Genomic DNA, 16,373 nt, shown 5'->3' with positions numbered 1-16,373 from the left:
GTTTGCTTTTTTAAAAACACTGCCAGTCCAGTCTGCAGCCATGTGATTGCCAAGTGGTCTCCCATTCAAAATCTAGCCAACCTTATTAGATTAGCTAGATGAATAATTGCAATTTTGAAGTCATGTGAAGTTGAATGGCAAGTTTTGGAAGAATTAAGTATTTACTGTTTTTCAAAAAAGCAAAGTTAAGTAATCTGATCACTGTACTTGCTATTTTGTCTTCATAAAAAAATATAAAATGTGCAGTTCCAATAAACCAGGTTTATTGAAGCCACTTAGAACAATCCAATTCATGCAGTGGAAATGTCTTGGATGAAACTGAGATTATTCCTCGTGAAGACAAATTTCACATAAGGCTTAAGGGTGGGTCATAGGTCACCCCAATTCTAAGGCTATTTCCACACAGCCAAATGAACAGACCCACCCTCCAGGCATTTTTTCGTGCTGCCTTGTGAGGATCCTCCAAACAATGCTCAGGACTTCCTGTGAATCATCCAGTGTCCCCTCTGGCTGTCTTCATGGGGAGCATCAAAATCCCTATTTAGTAAGTGCCTCTCCATTGTCTTTGCTGCTCCACATCTTTTTTTTTTTGCAGTGAGAAAGAAAAGCTCACTCACTTGATTAAAAAAAAATGAAATACTGATGAGGCACCATAGCCTTTGGCAACAGAAAGGTTGGGCAGAATTGGGAAGCAGGATGAGTCAAATGAGCACACAGGAATGAAGAAACAAGATTGGGCCAACGGAAGACCACCTGCCTTGCAACTCCACTGTCAACACCATTTTCACAGCGGTTCTTCCTGTACTGAGGCTAAGCAGGAACCAAGCTGGCCAAGCTGTAGAAACGGAATAACCTTACGGAAATTCAACAATCCCTTATCACTATAAATGTCACATATAGGGAGGCCCTAAACTGAGCCCTGATCTTCGTATCAGCATTATAAGCAGGTGTCCCTTAATGTAGCTTCCGTGTTGGCATTTTCTCCATTAACATAGTCAAAAGTGAAGTACAGGAGAGGTCATTCTTAAGGATATGCAAAGCCTACTCTTTTGCAAGCAGGCCTTTCTGGCAAAGTCTGGAAAGTTTTCTTCCTCTTTGGGAACCCTGAAGCAGAAAGCATCTGGAATACCAACAGTGTCTGACTCAGAAACTGGACGGCCTAGGCAGATGCTAGTTCTCAGTCTGTTACAGGAGGAGCAGCTCATTTGGAAAGAGACTGAGGCTGTGGAGCAAGAGCTCCCTTTGGACTAAGTATCTCTTCTCCTTGGCTTCCTCGGCAGGCACCTCCTAGCACAAGAGAAGGCCAGGACCACGGGCCTCAGCAGCATCCTTTGAGTGCGGCTCAGAAACATGGTACCGGCCAGCTTACCCCCGGGAGTATGTCCTGCACTGTTGCAAAGCAAACAACTCCAGATGAAACTGAACAAGCAACTTGAGAACATGTGAGGCTGCTCTTTGGTTCTATTAATGACTGTTACTGTATAAGCATTTATTAATGTTAGATATTAATACATAAAACTCTAGCAGCAGGAGTAAACATATAGTAAGAACACTATGTACTTTTATAAAGGTTAAATATTGAGTCATAATAATAATGAGGCAATTAAGAAGAGGAACACATGTCAGCAATCCCAACGAAAAAGGAAGCTTTTTGCTGAAAAGGGAGTGTTAACATTTTCATGTCATTTTTGGTCATGTATACTCAGCCCTCAAAGAGACATCCTGTGGGCTCTACAGCTGAGGTGGGTGAGAGTCCTGTTGCCTGGCATCTGGCCATTCTTCTTGTGTCTGAAAGCTACATTCCTTGGACTGGAAACATGACAATGGCTGTTCCCAGGGTACAAACAGGTACGTTACTTCTCACTGCTTGGGTTTTGCATCATTACTTTAACCACAGCCACTGTCCAAGGAAAAACTGTAAGGATAATTTAATTCTTTATATTTTGGATCAATGTCCATGCAGAAGAATGCAGAATTTTAATTTTAACAATGTGAGCACGTTGAAATATAGGCCAGTTGACATGGATGAGCCCAAATTGACTCAATGTGGCATTTTTCACACAAAGGGCAAGCAAAACTAAAATGATGATGTGTTACTCTATGCAATTCTCAGAATAAAACATAGTAAAATATCCTATAAATTTCAACTAATGGTAAAACATAAGGCATTATGTCAGGGACACCTTATAGGAAGCTAGCCAGACCTGGCAGATAATCCTGTATTGTGCAAAAATGCTAACCAAGGTTCATTTTATTCTGTGGTGCCACCATCTCCATTTGCAGCACAAGAAGAAGAGATCCAATATAGAGTTAGTACAGCTATTTAATTGGAACGGATTGCTGAATGTTATAATAGCTGCAGTACTGGACTTGAAATCAATAGTTTTTGTGAATAGTCTGATTGCAGCTATTATTCCCGGCAAGGGGAAAAAATTCTGAATCATTGCTAGGGTATTCTGAAGGCTCTATAAATGTAGAGATAAAAAGTTATGCATCTGAAGGGGGTGGGGTGGGGAACTCAATCAAACCATTATCTTCCCAAGAGACAAGTTTTGCCTCATCCTTATCCAGAGGGCAGGATCAGCCCGAAAGGAATATTGCACCAGCAATCCAGGCACATTTTCTGATGTTGATGAATTAGACTGCCAAGTGTACAATGCTTACAAAGGCCAACTCTCTGGGACTTGGGTCATACGGCCAGCAACACCAAATATAAATTGAAGTACACTGCCAACAAAACTATGGTATTGTAGCAAATTAAACTTAATTTTATTTTCATTCATTCATTTGATTTATACCCTCCAGGATTGCAAGGCAACCTACAATACTACATAGTATTCCTGCCTCATTTTTATCCCCACAAAGTAGGTTGGGTTGAGAGAATGTGTTTGGCCCAAAGTGATGGGGTCTGCTGTATTCTAGGGTACAGACGGGTCCCTTGACACCTTAACTTAGGCTGACCATACGTCCCATTTTGAACCGGACAGTCCCATTTTTTTAACATTTCCAGACCATCCCGTCGTTTTAATATAAATGTCCATTTTGTCCCGTTTTCTAAAAAATCTTACTTAAAAATTTGAAAGTTCCCATGAACCTGTCAGAATGCAGTCTGACTTTGGAAGGAGGGGGAGCTCAGCAGAAATGGTGGGGGGAAAGCCACAGAGCTCAACCTGGCAGGAAACCTAAAAGGAAAAAAAACAGGATTGTGTCATGTTCACTGTTTCAATGTGCACTGTACATCGTAATGTTTCACATGCCATGGTGCTGACGCGCGTTTCTGTTGGGAGGGAGCTGCTGTGAAACCTTGTGCCAAATTCTGTATCTATGTTCATTTCAATGGAATGTGTTTGGGTGATGTGCTCTGCTGAAGGACTTTTCCCGTGGACCATCAGAAGCCATTAGGAGCACCTGGGATTGTGAGCCTGGGAAGATTCTATGGGGGGAGGGATCTCGTTTGTACCGAGGGTTTTTTAGTTTGCATTTGGCGTTCTTTTTCCATTCTCAGCTTTCTTTGTGAACCTGCATACTATTCTTTAATAAATCAGATATCTTTGTGATCCTGCTTATGAGTCTGATGGTGTTTAGAATAGGCAATCATTACATAAAGCTGAGAATCACCAAAGTTGTACCGTTAGCTCCTACCAAGATTAGTTTCTTGTGAGGGAAAACAGTTAACTGTAATGATTGCCTACCCTAACAAAACCAGAAATGCCCACAGGAATGCCCACAGGAATTCTTTGAAATCCTCCAGCTCAGGAGCGTCCGCCTCATTTAACTGGACAAACCAGTCAGCAGCCCGCCCCTTTAGCTTGGTGGCAATGGCATTTATCTTGGCCCTTTTGGAACAGAAATACGGTCCAAATTCATCCATATAACTACTTGCATTGGTAAGAAAGAATGACAGCTTAGTTGGATCCCCGTCAAATTTGACTGTAAAGTCTTTAACCCCGGCTCCAGGCGGGCCCCTCGCCACATCTGGGCGGTCGGTCTTTCTTTTGGATACTGGAGATCTCCGCTCTCGAAGAGGGGACCTCGAAATTCTCACTCTGTGAGATTTTGGCTCAGCCCTGTGCCGTCTCCTTCCTCTTTCCACCGATCGAGGAGGGGAAGAAGGGGACGAATGCCTGGTGCTGTGAGATTTTGGCTCAGCCCTGTGCCTTCTCCTGCCTCTTTCCACCGAGCGAGGAGGGGGAGAAGGGGACAAATACCTGGTGCCTGATTCTCCTCTCCCCCTCTCCCGGGGCCCCCAGTCCATTGACAGTTTCTTTAGCATATATTCCATCAGCTCAAATTTGGCCTCCAATAGTCTTATCCTTTCAGGGGTTTGAGAATCCTCTTTCCCTCCCCCGTCCTGCCTCACAACGATTGGGGACATCAGGTACCGCTGCTTCCAAGACGAATTGGACATCCCTGGTAGGGGTCCCCGTGCTTCATCCCAAGTGATCAGCTCACCGGGTGACTCTTCAGTAGGCTCAGGGGCTCCTTTTTCTCCAACCTCCTCTTCCTCCGGACTGGAACTCGAAATCTCCTGTACCTCAGATAGTTCCCGAGTAGGGACCCTCTCCGTTCTCCTCACCGTGGAGTCGGGTTCCCCATCGCTCATGTCCTTTCCCCGGTTTGGGGTTTTGGTTCTGTCATCGCTAGCGCTACTCCCTCACAAGATAAATCTGGAAAGGGGCTAACAGTAAACTTTTAAGAATTCTCAGCTTTATGTAATGATTGCCTACCCTAACAAAACCAGACTCACAAGTAGAGGCCTAATGATATCTGATTTATTAAAGAACAGTATGCAAATACAGAGAAAGCTGAGAATGAGCAAAAGCACGCCAAATACAAACTAAAAACCCTCGGTGGAAACGTAATCCCTCCCCTCGCCCAGACCGTCTCAAATTCCCCACCGCAGGTGCTGGTGACAATTTCTGCTGATGTCCTGGGAAGAAAACCTTGAACACACGAAATAACCCAAACACATTCCAATCCAGCTGAATACAGATAAGATCCCAGGAGACAGAATCCTCCTCCCCTCCCAACCTAAACACGCATCAGCAAAATGACATGCGAAACGTTACGATGTACGTTTAACATTGAAACGATGAACATGACATTAACGATGGCCGAATCCAAATGCACGACCAGGAGACTTGAGGAGCCGACTGGCTTGATGCCCGAGTCAACAGTCAGGAGTGGAGAACTGAGCCTCACCCCAGAACCTTCAGGTTTACAGTAGGATTTGAGCTCCAGCCCTGAGGGAGAAGAATCCGAAGATGGGAGAGCACCAGAGCACCCAGCGAATCACCTGCAGAGTTGATCACCTGGGACGAAATGGGAGAACCCCAGCCAGTGACGTCCCAGGAGTCCTGGAAGTATCGGTTCCCGCTGACCCCAAACATAGAATCTACCACGGTATCAGCAGGGAGACAGCCTAACCTGCGAGGGAGGGGGGAATCTCAAACCCCTGAAAGGCTAAGAGTAGTAGAGGCCAAATTAGAATCGATGGAGTACATGCTAAAAGCCCTGTCTCTGTCATGGGGGGGCAGCCGAGGCGTGAAGGAGATTCCAGCTCCATGCAATCATCCTCCATCCCCTCACCTGGACCGCCGGCGGAGCGGGGCCGGAGACGGCGCCGGGATGAATCTCCACCCTGCAGAGTTCATCCATCAGTGTCCCCACCCTGAGGAGGGAGAACTACTGTAACCTGGGGCTCAACCACTCCAGCAGCCACTAATTCAGCTCCAACAGGAGCGGGGGTGAAAGACTTTTCTGTCAAGTTTGATGGGGATCCAACTAAGTTGTCTTTCTTTCTCACTAATGCTAAAAGTTATATGAAGCACTTTGGACCATATTTCCCTTCCGAAGAGGCTAAAATAACTGCCATTGCCACCAACCTGAAGGGACGAGCGACTGACTGGTATGTTCAATTAAGTGAGGCTGAATCCCCTGAGCTTGAGGATTTTGAGGAATTAATGTGGGCATTAAAGCTGCATTTTGAGGATCCTCTAGCCAAGGCAAGGGCTAAAAAGGCACTGAAGGATCTTACCCAGGGCCAACTGTCTGTAGCTGATTACACCCTGGAGTTTAAGGCTTTAGCTGGGAAAATCCCCGACTGGTCTCAGTCAACCTTAATAGAACGGTTTAAAGAGGGACTCAACAGGGACGTCCTATGGTGGGCGTTGTGTAGAGACGACCCAGAGTCATTATACAAATGGATCTGTCTGGCAGGCAAGGCTGAGCACGCTCAGCATACCTTCATGCAAGCTAGAAGATCTGAAAGACCACCCACCACGAGGGGACCCCGAAGTGCTGCAACTGCTGCCCGGCCAGGCTATAGAGCCTGGGAAGAGGAGAGAGATCGGCATTATGCAAGGGGTCAGTGTCTCCGATGCGGAAAGGAAGGGCACCGAGCAGTTGATTGCCCAAACTGCCAGCCAAATCACCGCCCCCATCGCGGCGGATGACAGCAGCCAAGGGGGCGGCCAATGCTGAAGAAGTACCCTACTTCTCGGGAGAGGCTGAAGATGACTCTAAGGAGCCGGCGGGAAACGCCAGCCACCTGCCATGAAAAGCGCCTGCGGGCAGGTGGAGGAGGATGGGCGTGAGGATGCTTGTAACGATTGCCTAAACCCAAATACTCAGTCTCACAAGCTCGGGCTTAAAGATAACTGATTTATTAAAGGAATAGTATGCAAATACAGAGAAAGCTGAGAATGAGCAAAAGCGCGCCAAATACAAACTAAATACCCTCGCTTCAAACCCAATCCCGCCCCTCGCCCCACCATAGCAACCACCCCCTCCCAGGTGTTGGCAACCGTCACACATCGGCCTGGGAAAGTAACCTTGAAGACATGTCATAACCCAAACATACATTCCTGCAGAACAGCAAGGAGATTACAGCCTGGCACGGCTGAAATTCCCCTCCCCGCAAATGACAGACACGGAACAGGAGAGTGACATGTGAAACGTTACGATGTATTCAAACCATTGGAACGATGAACATGACATATCGCCCCCCTTAAAGAAACTAAACTAAGCAGCAAGTTCATGCGGCTAGGCAGAATAAAGACGGGCTAAGTGATTTTACAGTGTGGGACACGCATCAGCACCTATACATAGGAAGACACGCATCAAAGAATCCACATGTGAAACGCTCCCATTCATCTCTACACAAGATCTAAGCATTGGCATGAAAATTTTCACGATGCAGATATTAGCATTGAACATTGCGATCATGACAAAACGCAAGGAACAGGTTACAGTGGTTAAACAGCATATAAATGCAAAAGGCTAAACAGCATGAGAATGCTAAAGCAAACCACAGAGCCCCGCCCCTCCACTCAGTCCGGAGGGACATGCTTCCAGCAAACAAAGCCCTGAAACCCACCCCTATCTCGCCCGAAATCCAGGATTTCTCGCTGATCGCCAGCCTCGCTCGGTGGGTCCACCTCCTCCGCCCTCAGTGCGATGAATGCGTCGCCTTCTTCCTCGGGCCCCAAGGCGGGCTGTCTCACCTCGGCCTCTCCGCTGCATCCCGCCCGACCGCCGCCGCTCTCCACGCAGCCCAGGCCCCTCGAGGCCGCACCCTTCTTGGCGCTGACACAGGCAGGAACGATGGCTCTCTCCTGCCGCGCTTGCATCCCGTGGAGCAGCGCCATCTCCAGCCACAGGAAGTTCCTCATCCAGTCCCGCTGCGCCTCCGAGCGCTCGCACCGCAGCTCGGTTTCGGTCAGCAGGAACACCCACCACTCCAACGAAAATGCCGATGTGCCGCCCTCCTTCGCCGGAACCATGCAGCCACGCCGCGTCCCAGCCTGGGCCATCAAGGATGCCAGCCACTCCGGGGACCACACCGGGGCGCCGCTCTCCACCTCCAAACCCATCCCCGACTCCGGAACATCGCTACCGGCCACCGCGCTGAGGTCGCTCCCCCGCGACTCTGCCCGTTGCGGCTTGACCCGCCGATCAGCGAATTCCACCTCCGGAAACGTGGGGTATTGGGGTCTCCAGGTGGCATGAGCTAGCCCCGACCGAGCTTCCGCCACGCCGTCCCCGCTGGAGCGCTGTTGCGCCCCGATTCGTCCATCCATTGTTAAAGTCATCGCTAGCTCTCCCCTTCACCAAAGGCTTGGATGGGGGCTAGCGGAAAATTTCATTATGATTCTCAGCTTTATGTAACGATTGCCTAAACCCAAATACTCAGTCTCACAAGCTCGGGCTTAAAGATAACTGATTTATTAAAGGAATAGTATGCAAATACAGAGAAAGCTGAGAATGAGCAAAAGCGCGCCAAATACAAACTAAATACCCTCGCTTCAAACCCAATCCCGCCCCTCGCCCCACCATAGCAACCACCCCCTCCCAGGTGTTGGCAACCGTCACACATCGGCCTGGGAAAGTAACCTTGAAGACATGTCATAACCCAAACATACATTCCTGCAGAACAGCAAGGAGATTACAGCCTGGCACGGCTGAAATTCCCCTCCCCGCAAATGACAGACACGGAACAGGAGAGTGACATGTGAAACGTTACGATGTATTCAAACCATTGGAACGATGAACATGACAGCTATGGTGAGTGCTGACTCTCCCACTCTAGCAGTGAAAGTGAAATTGGGCTCCCACACAAAGACTACAGAGGTCTGGGCTTTAGTTGACTCTGGGTGTTCCAGGTGTCTGATTCACCCTGATTTGGTTGCTGCTTTGGACCTGCCTAGCTTTCCCCTCCAGCAGCCTTTGATCTTCACACAGTTGGATGGTTCAATGGCGGGGGGGTGGGGGGTGGCAACCCATTTCACTGGAACTCTCGCAATGCAAATGGGCAGCCACCGTGAGACTTTAAAATTTATAGTAGCACCTGTTGGCAACCCCTTAGTAATTCTGGGAATTCCTTGGTTGACCTATCGAAGCCTCGATATAAATTGGGAACACAGAACTCTGACTTTTAAGGATGGGTTTTACCAAGCCCCTACCGCAGAGAGGGCTTCAAGCGCGGGGGTTGGAAGGGCTGCAATTGCCACGCTGCGCCCTAGTTTGGCACGTTTAGAAGGCTTGCCCGATCAATACCAAGATTTTGCAGACGTTTTTGGAGAAATGGAAGCAGATCAGCTACCCCCCCCATCGGAAAACTGATTGTGCCATAGAGTTGGTTCCTAACGCTCAATTGCCCAAGCCAAAAATTTATCCAATGACTCAGAAGGAGCTTGGGGTATTACGGGACTTTATCAACAAAAATCTGTCAAGGGGGTTTACTGAACCTGCAAATTCCCCAGTTGGGGCCCCTGTGCTATTCCAGGAAAAGAAAGATGGCACGCTTAGACTCTGTACGGACTATCGGGGGTTAAATTCCGTCTCGATCTGCAACAAATACCCTCTACCATTAATGAAAGACATGATAGTCCATTTGTCAAAGGGCAAGATTTTTTCCAAGCTCGATCTTCGTGAAGCCTATTTTTGTATCCGCATACGAGCTGGAGACGAGTGGAAAACTGCTTTTAATTGTCCACTGGGTTCATTTCAGTACAAAGTCCTCCCTTTTGGGTTAGCAGGGGTGCCCGGAGTCTTCATACAATTGATTAATGAAGTATTACATGATCATTTGTTTAAAGGGGTCCTGGTTTATTTGGATGATGTGCTCATTTACGCTGAATCCGAGGAGGAACACAAACGCCTTCTCAAACAAGCGTTAAGTAAGCTTAGAGATGCCAAGCTTTATGCCAAGCTTTCCAAATGTGAATTTCACAAAACCCAACTTGACTATCTAGGCTATAGGGTATCTGACAAGGGCATTGAGATGGACCCTGAAAAAATTCAGGCGATTTTAAGTTGGGAACGTCCCCGCACCTGGAGGCAATTACAAAGTTTCCTAGGGTTCAGTAATTATTATCGGCAGTTTATCCAGGGGTTTGCTGAGATTGCTTTGCCCCTTACTGACTTGCTACGTACCAAGGGTTTGGGAGATACACGCAAGGTAAAAACCCCTGGGGCAGTGCTGAATTGGACGCCTGAATGCCAGGCAGCATTCGAGAAGTTAAAAACCCTCTTCACTGCTGAGCCTATTCTACAGCACCCCAATCCTGAACGCCCCTTTGTAGTCCAAGTTGATGCTTCTGACTCCTCGGTTGGGGCTATATTGTTACAGAGAGATTCTGAAAATCACTTAAAACCCTGCGCTTATCTGTCCAGAAAATTTTCTGAAACTGAGCGCCGGTGGCATGTTTGGGTAAAAGAGGCTTTTGCTGTAAAAGCCGCTTTGGAAGCCTGGCATCACCTCCTGGAAGGTGCTAAATGCCCTTTCGAGGTTTGGACCAATCACAGGAATTTGGAAGCCCTCCGCACCCCCCAGCATCTCAGTCCAAAACAGATTTGCTGGGCTCAATTTTTCAGTCGCTTTAACTTCCAGTTAAAATTTATCCCGGGAAAGAAAAACTTTCTGGCCGATGCTTTGTCACATTTGCCTCAGGACTCTGACCATGTGGCAGATATAGTTGGGACTGTTCTCACTGAACCACAACTGGGCTTGGTTGCCGTCACTCGGAGCCAGACCCGTGCGCAGGCAACCCCACCCCCAGCCCCGTCTGGGAAGCGGAAAATGCAAGTTCCTTGTCAGTTACAGAAGGATTTTCTCCAGGTGCTGAAATCTGACACTTGGCTTACCCATTAAAACCTTCCGCTTAATGTTTTCTTCCTTTTGGGGGCAGTATGTCATGTTCACTGTTTCAGTGTGCACTGTACATCGTAACGTTTCACATGCCATGGTGCTGACACGCGTGTCTGTTGGGAGGGAGCTGCTGTGAAACCTTGTGCCAAACTCTGTATCTATGTTCATTTCAATGGAATGTGTTTGGGTGATGTGCTCTGCTGAAGGACTTTTCCCGTGGACCATCAGAAGCCATTAGGAGCACCTGGGATTGTGAGCCTGGGAAGATTCTATGGGGGGAGGGATCTCGTTTGTACTGAGGGTTTTTTAGTTTGCATTTGGCGCGCTTTTTCCATTCTCAGCTTTCTTTGTGAACCTGCATACTATTCTTTAATAAATCAGATATCTTTGTGATCCTGCTTATGAGTCTGATGGTGTTTAGAATAGGCCATCATTACAGATCGGCTGATAGGCAGTGATCAAAGGTGAGCTGATTGGCTCCTGCCTTGAAACGGCAGGAAGAAAAGAACGTAAAAGCACAGCCAGAGGAGGAATGGCTTGTCGGGGACAACCGGTCACTAGACTCTCCAGCCCAGCCTTGCCTCTCGCAAACGAAGGAATCCGAAGATTCCCAGCCCGAGAAAACCGGTGAAGTTCCTGCCTGCCAATCCAGCCCATCGCCCAGCCCTGCCCCGTTTTGCCATCCCAAAGTCCCATTTTTTGTCTCCAGGAAATATGGTCAGCCTACCTTAACTGATACACCACACTGGCCCTCTCTATTTCCAACTTTTCTTTTTTCTGTTAAGCAGCCACTTACTTTATAAAGTACAATTACAATTCCTGGAGTATTCCTTGCAAAACTTCAAGGTATATTCTGAAGATTACTTACATAAGTAAGTAAGGCTGTATTATTCTTATATCATGTTTAGTCCATACAATATTTACACAATACAATGAATCATAAACAACATGGGCTGTAAAACAACAACAACCAAAGTTAAGACTGAAATTTAGCATGTTATGCAAATTCAACCTCTCAATATTTCACTGATTCATTTAAGCGGGTTATGTGAATATAGACACATTTAGTCTATGCCCACCCAGTGAGAAGACAACCCTATTCAGTTCAGTGGGTCACAATAAGATTACACATATCTCAATCAGCTTCCTCTTAGCAATCTTTAACAAACCTATTTCCATAATTACAATCAAGTATACCCTTTGAGTTGATTCTCCCCCTCTCCCCATATTTTTAAAGATATCCCAGTAAAGTTTTTAATTTCTTAGTAAAATGCTGTTAGAAAGAAATCTTTCTCGAGCTTGATTTCCTTCCCACAATGCTGAAAGTAGTCAGCAATTAGTCTACATTTCTATGTGGAATGTATGGTGGATTCTACTATAGAAGGTTCAGTTGAAACTGTTATTGTAAAATGTAAAGGCTACACTATGAAGCGAAGAATAAATTTTAGCTCTTTCAAGAATACATCTTTGGTTATTTATTTATTTATTTACATGTTTGTTTATTTAATTTGTCCCCGCCCATCTCCTCCCAGCAGGGGACTCTGGGCAGTTTACAATAATTGATTACAACAATGCTGGTAGTAGAGCCAGTTTGGTATAGTGCTTAGGTCAGGTTAGAAACTGGCAGACCATGAATTCCAGTCCCGCCTTAGGCACAAAGCCAGCTGGGTAACCTTGGGCCAGTCACCTTCTCCCAGCCCCAGGAAGGAGGCAATGGCTAAACCAGTTCTGAAATCTTAACAAGAAAACTGCAGGGACTTGTCCAGACAGTCGCCAGGACTAAAAAAACTGACTCGAAGGCACCAAAAAAAAAAGCCAGTAATATTCTGAATGTAACTGCCTTTCTCCCTTGCTGATGACACTAAAAAAACCAAGATCATCACCAATTACTCCAAAACTATCCTACCTGTATTGACTACCATCCTCCCACAGTACTGGAGGCAGCCATTCTTAGAATGCAACCTGCACAAGTTTTCTCAGATAAAAACATCACAGTTTGATGAGGTTTACTCTCAGGCTGATGTGCAAACAATTGCAACCAGAACAGCCTAATCCCGCCTGGATGTAAGCCGACAGAGTTTAATCAGGCATGGCGCACAAATAAATATATACAGCTTTGCCATTTAAGACAGTAAGACTCTGCGTTGTCTCTTTGGAATAAGCCTCGCTGAAGTCAGCGGAAGTAATTTCTAACTACAGAACCCCAGATATTACCCGGTCAGCAAACTGCACTCAGCTGCAGGTTCACATGACAATATTCAACAAAAGAGGTGACACTTCCAAGTGAACACTCACGGAATACTATTTTGACATTTAAGTGCCTCCCTTTGGTCCTCATAGATCTTATGACACTCTATGTGTGTTTTCCTCCCACCCAAAGTACCAGTGGCTTCAATGGGACCCCAGGGAATCTAAGATTTCAACCTAAACCATGTGATGCTGTTGTAAGGGACACCGGACATTTCCCAGTTGTCCCACGGATTCAAAGCCAAAATTAGTCAATAAATATGCAAATAGCACATCTCTATGTAAAAGAAGCCTCTCATCAAATTACATCATGTCACTGGCATTAATTCAAGATTCAGCATGAGGTGATTTCAAACTCCAGGACTGAGCAAGAAGTTGCAGTGGGGTAGAGGAGGGTCAATCTTCCATCATAGAGAGAAAGAGAGTGTGTGTGGGGGGGGGGGGGGGACAGATTTGTAAGGATACAAAGCCAAAGATTTTTAAAAAATTATTTTGGGCAATCTAATTCAGCTAGAATCAGGCTTGTTCATCAGTGTAATTGCTACACGATGACATTTGCTTGTTCAGAAGATGATTCATTTGCTCTAAGAATTCAGTCCCCCACCTGCTCCTTAAACTGAACTAGATTCCAAGGATGGGAGGAAAAGGGGGAGAGACAGACTGAATTCTTAAGCATTTCACGCACTAAACGAAAGTCCTCAAGTGGTCTCTGGGCACCTCTGTTAAGGATTCCGTCTCAGTTCCCTGGATAGGTCCCTACACAGATCGCGCAACTCGGCGATTTTCCACTTAATAAGCTCAGCGTGCCAGAGCTACAGGCAAGCTGAACGCGAGTCGGGTTGGCGAGACGGATGGTTGGGATGTCTTGTAAACCGGCATCACTTCTTCAGATGAGTTGTTTACCGCTGGATCACGGGGGAAACACGCCTGCCAAGTGTGAAAGAAATGTTTCGCTTCCTCCTCTCCGTATCCTAACGCATCCGGACACGTTTTGCTTAGACTGGAAACAAACACATTCACACGCTCGCTCCCTCTCGTTTAATGGGAAGCCTCGAAAAGAAGCGAAAAGGCAATTTAGGGAAATAGCTTTGCTAACTGCTAAGCACTTTTTTTTTTAAGTGTCACCTCCCCCAAGTAGAGCGACGCCTTACCTTTATGCGACAGGCGCAACCTCGGCTGACTCGTATCTGCTGCGTGGCCTCCAGTCCGTAGATCTAGAAAAACCAAGGCCAACGCCAGGATGAAGAGGTCTCGCCTTGCCATGCTGATCCGGGATAAGCCTGGCTCTTCTAAGCGGGGCTCTCCCGGCGGCTAATTAATGAAAAGTTCCCACTTGACTGTTTCGGAGTTCTCGTGAATTTGGGGCGTCCCCTCCTTTCACGCAGAGCGCGGAAGGCCCTGGCGGCGGGTCCCACGGGGGTCCAGGGCGGCCGGCATCGCTCCCCCGCTCGCCTGCTGGCCAATCTCCCGCAAAGTGCGGGCGGGGGGAGCCGTGCGCAAGACTGCCGCCTCGGGAGACAAAGCTAGGCGTTCACGCGGCGGGGCTGCGTCTTCCCCGGCTCGCTCCCAGCGCATCTGCCGCGCGGCGGCAGGCGGGAACCGCATTTGCACCCCGCCGCAAAGCCGAGCCCGCGGGAGGAGGGGAGGGGAGCCCGGCCCCTTGCCGGCGAGCGCTCCCGTCTGCCCGCAGCCCTCGCGCTCGGCTAGGGCAGCGTCTCCCCCGCCGCCCACCCAGCCACCCGCGGCTGCCTGCCGCGCCTCACGCCACGCGCCGCCGCCGCCTCCCCGCGAAAGTTCGGCAGGAGCGGCGGGGCCGCTGCTCGGAAGCTCTCCCAGCCACGTGCCGAGACGCCAGGGCGGCCCCCCGGCAAGCTCGGCGGGCGGGACGGGGAGCGGTCGCGGGAGCGCTGCCCGCTCGTTTCGGCTCCCGCCCGGCCTCCCTCTTTCCTTGGGGAAAACGCCGCCGGGACGCGGTTGCGAAGGGCGGCTCGGATTCCCCCCTCCCCCCGCGCGCATCTCTGAGCTCTCGTCCCGGGCGGCGGCCGGGCTGGGTTCGCGGGACGGGAAGGACGCCGAGAAAGCTGCGCGACTTGCCTGGCCTCACCTTGATGGTGATGGTGCCCTTCACGTGTCGGGTGGACCCAGGCCGGGGGGTTAGTTTATGCTCTGGTCGTTTGGGCGAATTCAAGTTAAGTGGCTTGTGTGAATGCAACTCCAGTGTGCGTGCGCCTTTTAAATGGAGTGAGAGGTTTACTTGATTTGCGTTTATTGCATACCTGACTTTTGACCTTAAAAAAATTATAATAAAGCAGGGGAGAACTTGTTTAGTATTTGAACGGGAGGCCACTAGGAGATGGAAGGAAAGTGAGGAAGAGGGCGACCCGCGGCGAAGGTGGAGGGACTCAGTTACAGTGGCCATGGTGGGGAGGCTGTTGAGAGACCAGGTTAGGGACAGACTGCCATGGAGGGAATGTATCTATGTGGTTGCCAAGAGTCAACTGGGACTTGATGGCACATAATCAAATCAATCCACTTGGAGATCTCAGATCTAATTCAAGATAGAAATGGCAATGAAAATTGCATGTTGTTGGCTTGCAACAGCATGGCTGTGACCATCAAGGCCGGAGGAAACTTAATTATTTGTTACGTTTATACCCTGCCTTTATTTTTGTACAACTCCAGATGGTGTATATAATGCTCTCACCTCCTGTTTTCTCCTCCACGACATCCCCGTGAGGTGGGTTGGGCTGAGTTAACTTACCTTTTTTGCCCCAAAAACTCAAGCAGCTTCTTTCCTTACTTTATTTTCACAACAACCTAGATGGAATAGATCAGTTAGATAATTATCTTCTTTTTAATTGGTCAAATAATAACGTTTTATTTCTAAGTTGTGAGTGCTGTTTTCTCACAATTCGTTTTATGTAATATTCGCTTCCATCTTTTCATTTTAGTTCTTACACACTAGAAGGCCTTAAAACCCACCCATTAAATTCCTAATTTTTAAAATTAAGCTGGGATCCCAGTTGCCATTATGGGAAGGAGGAGTACAATATTAGACCAACCTGATAGTTGAGCCCCTTTTGATTTAAAAGAGATTGGCTTACAGATGCATTTGTGTTTTACATTTCCAAGAGATGAAGACCAACAACTAGTTTGAAAGACTATTTAACCCAAACAATAGAAGTTATCCTCAGTTTAATTTAATCCAGCAACGGTCTCCAGAGATGGCCTCTAACTGAAGCAAAAATGGATTTTTTGCCAGTTCTCTCCTCCCATGTATTCATTCTGTTCTAAGATTTAGGTTGTGCCCCCTAGATATAGACAAGGAATTATAAGAATAATAGCTAAAACATCTAACTAGCTAGATGACGCTGCATACCTGTGAGTCATTTTAGGCTGATGTTTTTCACTATTCTTGCTTTTTCCAAAACATGGGATATTACTTTAAGTCAGAACTGTAGTCATTACATGAAGT

The 16,373-nt window shown here is 47.6% G+C and overlaps 1 protein-coding gene across 1 annotated transcript in view; it reads right to left on the bottom strand.

Moving 5' to 3' along the window:
- The window catches only part of SEMA3E (semaphorin 3E), a 222,878-nt gene extending 208,621 nt beyond the window's left edge, over positions 1-14,257 (bottom strand). The window contains exon 1 of the mRNA XM_063308265.1: positions 14,050-14,257. Within this exon, the coding sequence (XP_063164335.1) occupies positions 14,050-14,161 (112 nt within the window). The 5' untranslated portion in view covers positions 14,162-14,257. The remainder of the gene's footprint in view (positions 1-14,049) is intronic.
- Between the last annotated feature and the right edge of the window lie 2,116 nt (positions 14,258-16,373).

Source organism: Candoia aspera, chromosome 7, assembly GCF_035149785.1.
Source record: "Candoia aspera isolate rCanAsp1 chromosome 7, rCanAsp1.hap2, whole genome shotgun sequence".
NCBI lineage: Eukaryota > Metazoa > Chordata > Lepidosauria > Squamata > Boidae > Candoia > Candoia aspera.
This window is presented reverse-complemented; position numbering and strand designations above follow the sequence as displayed.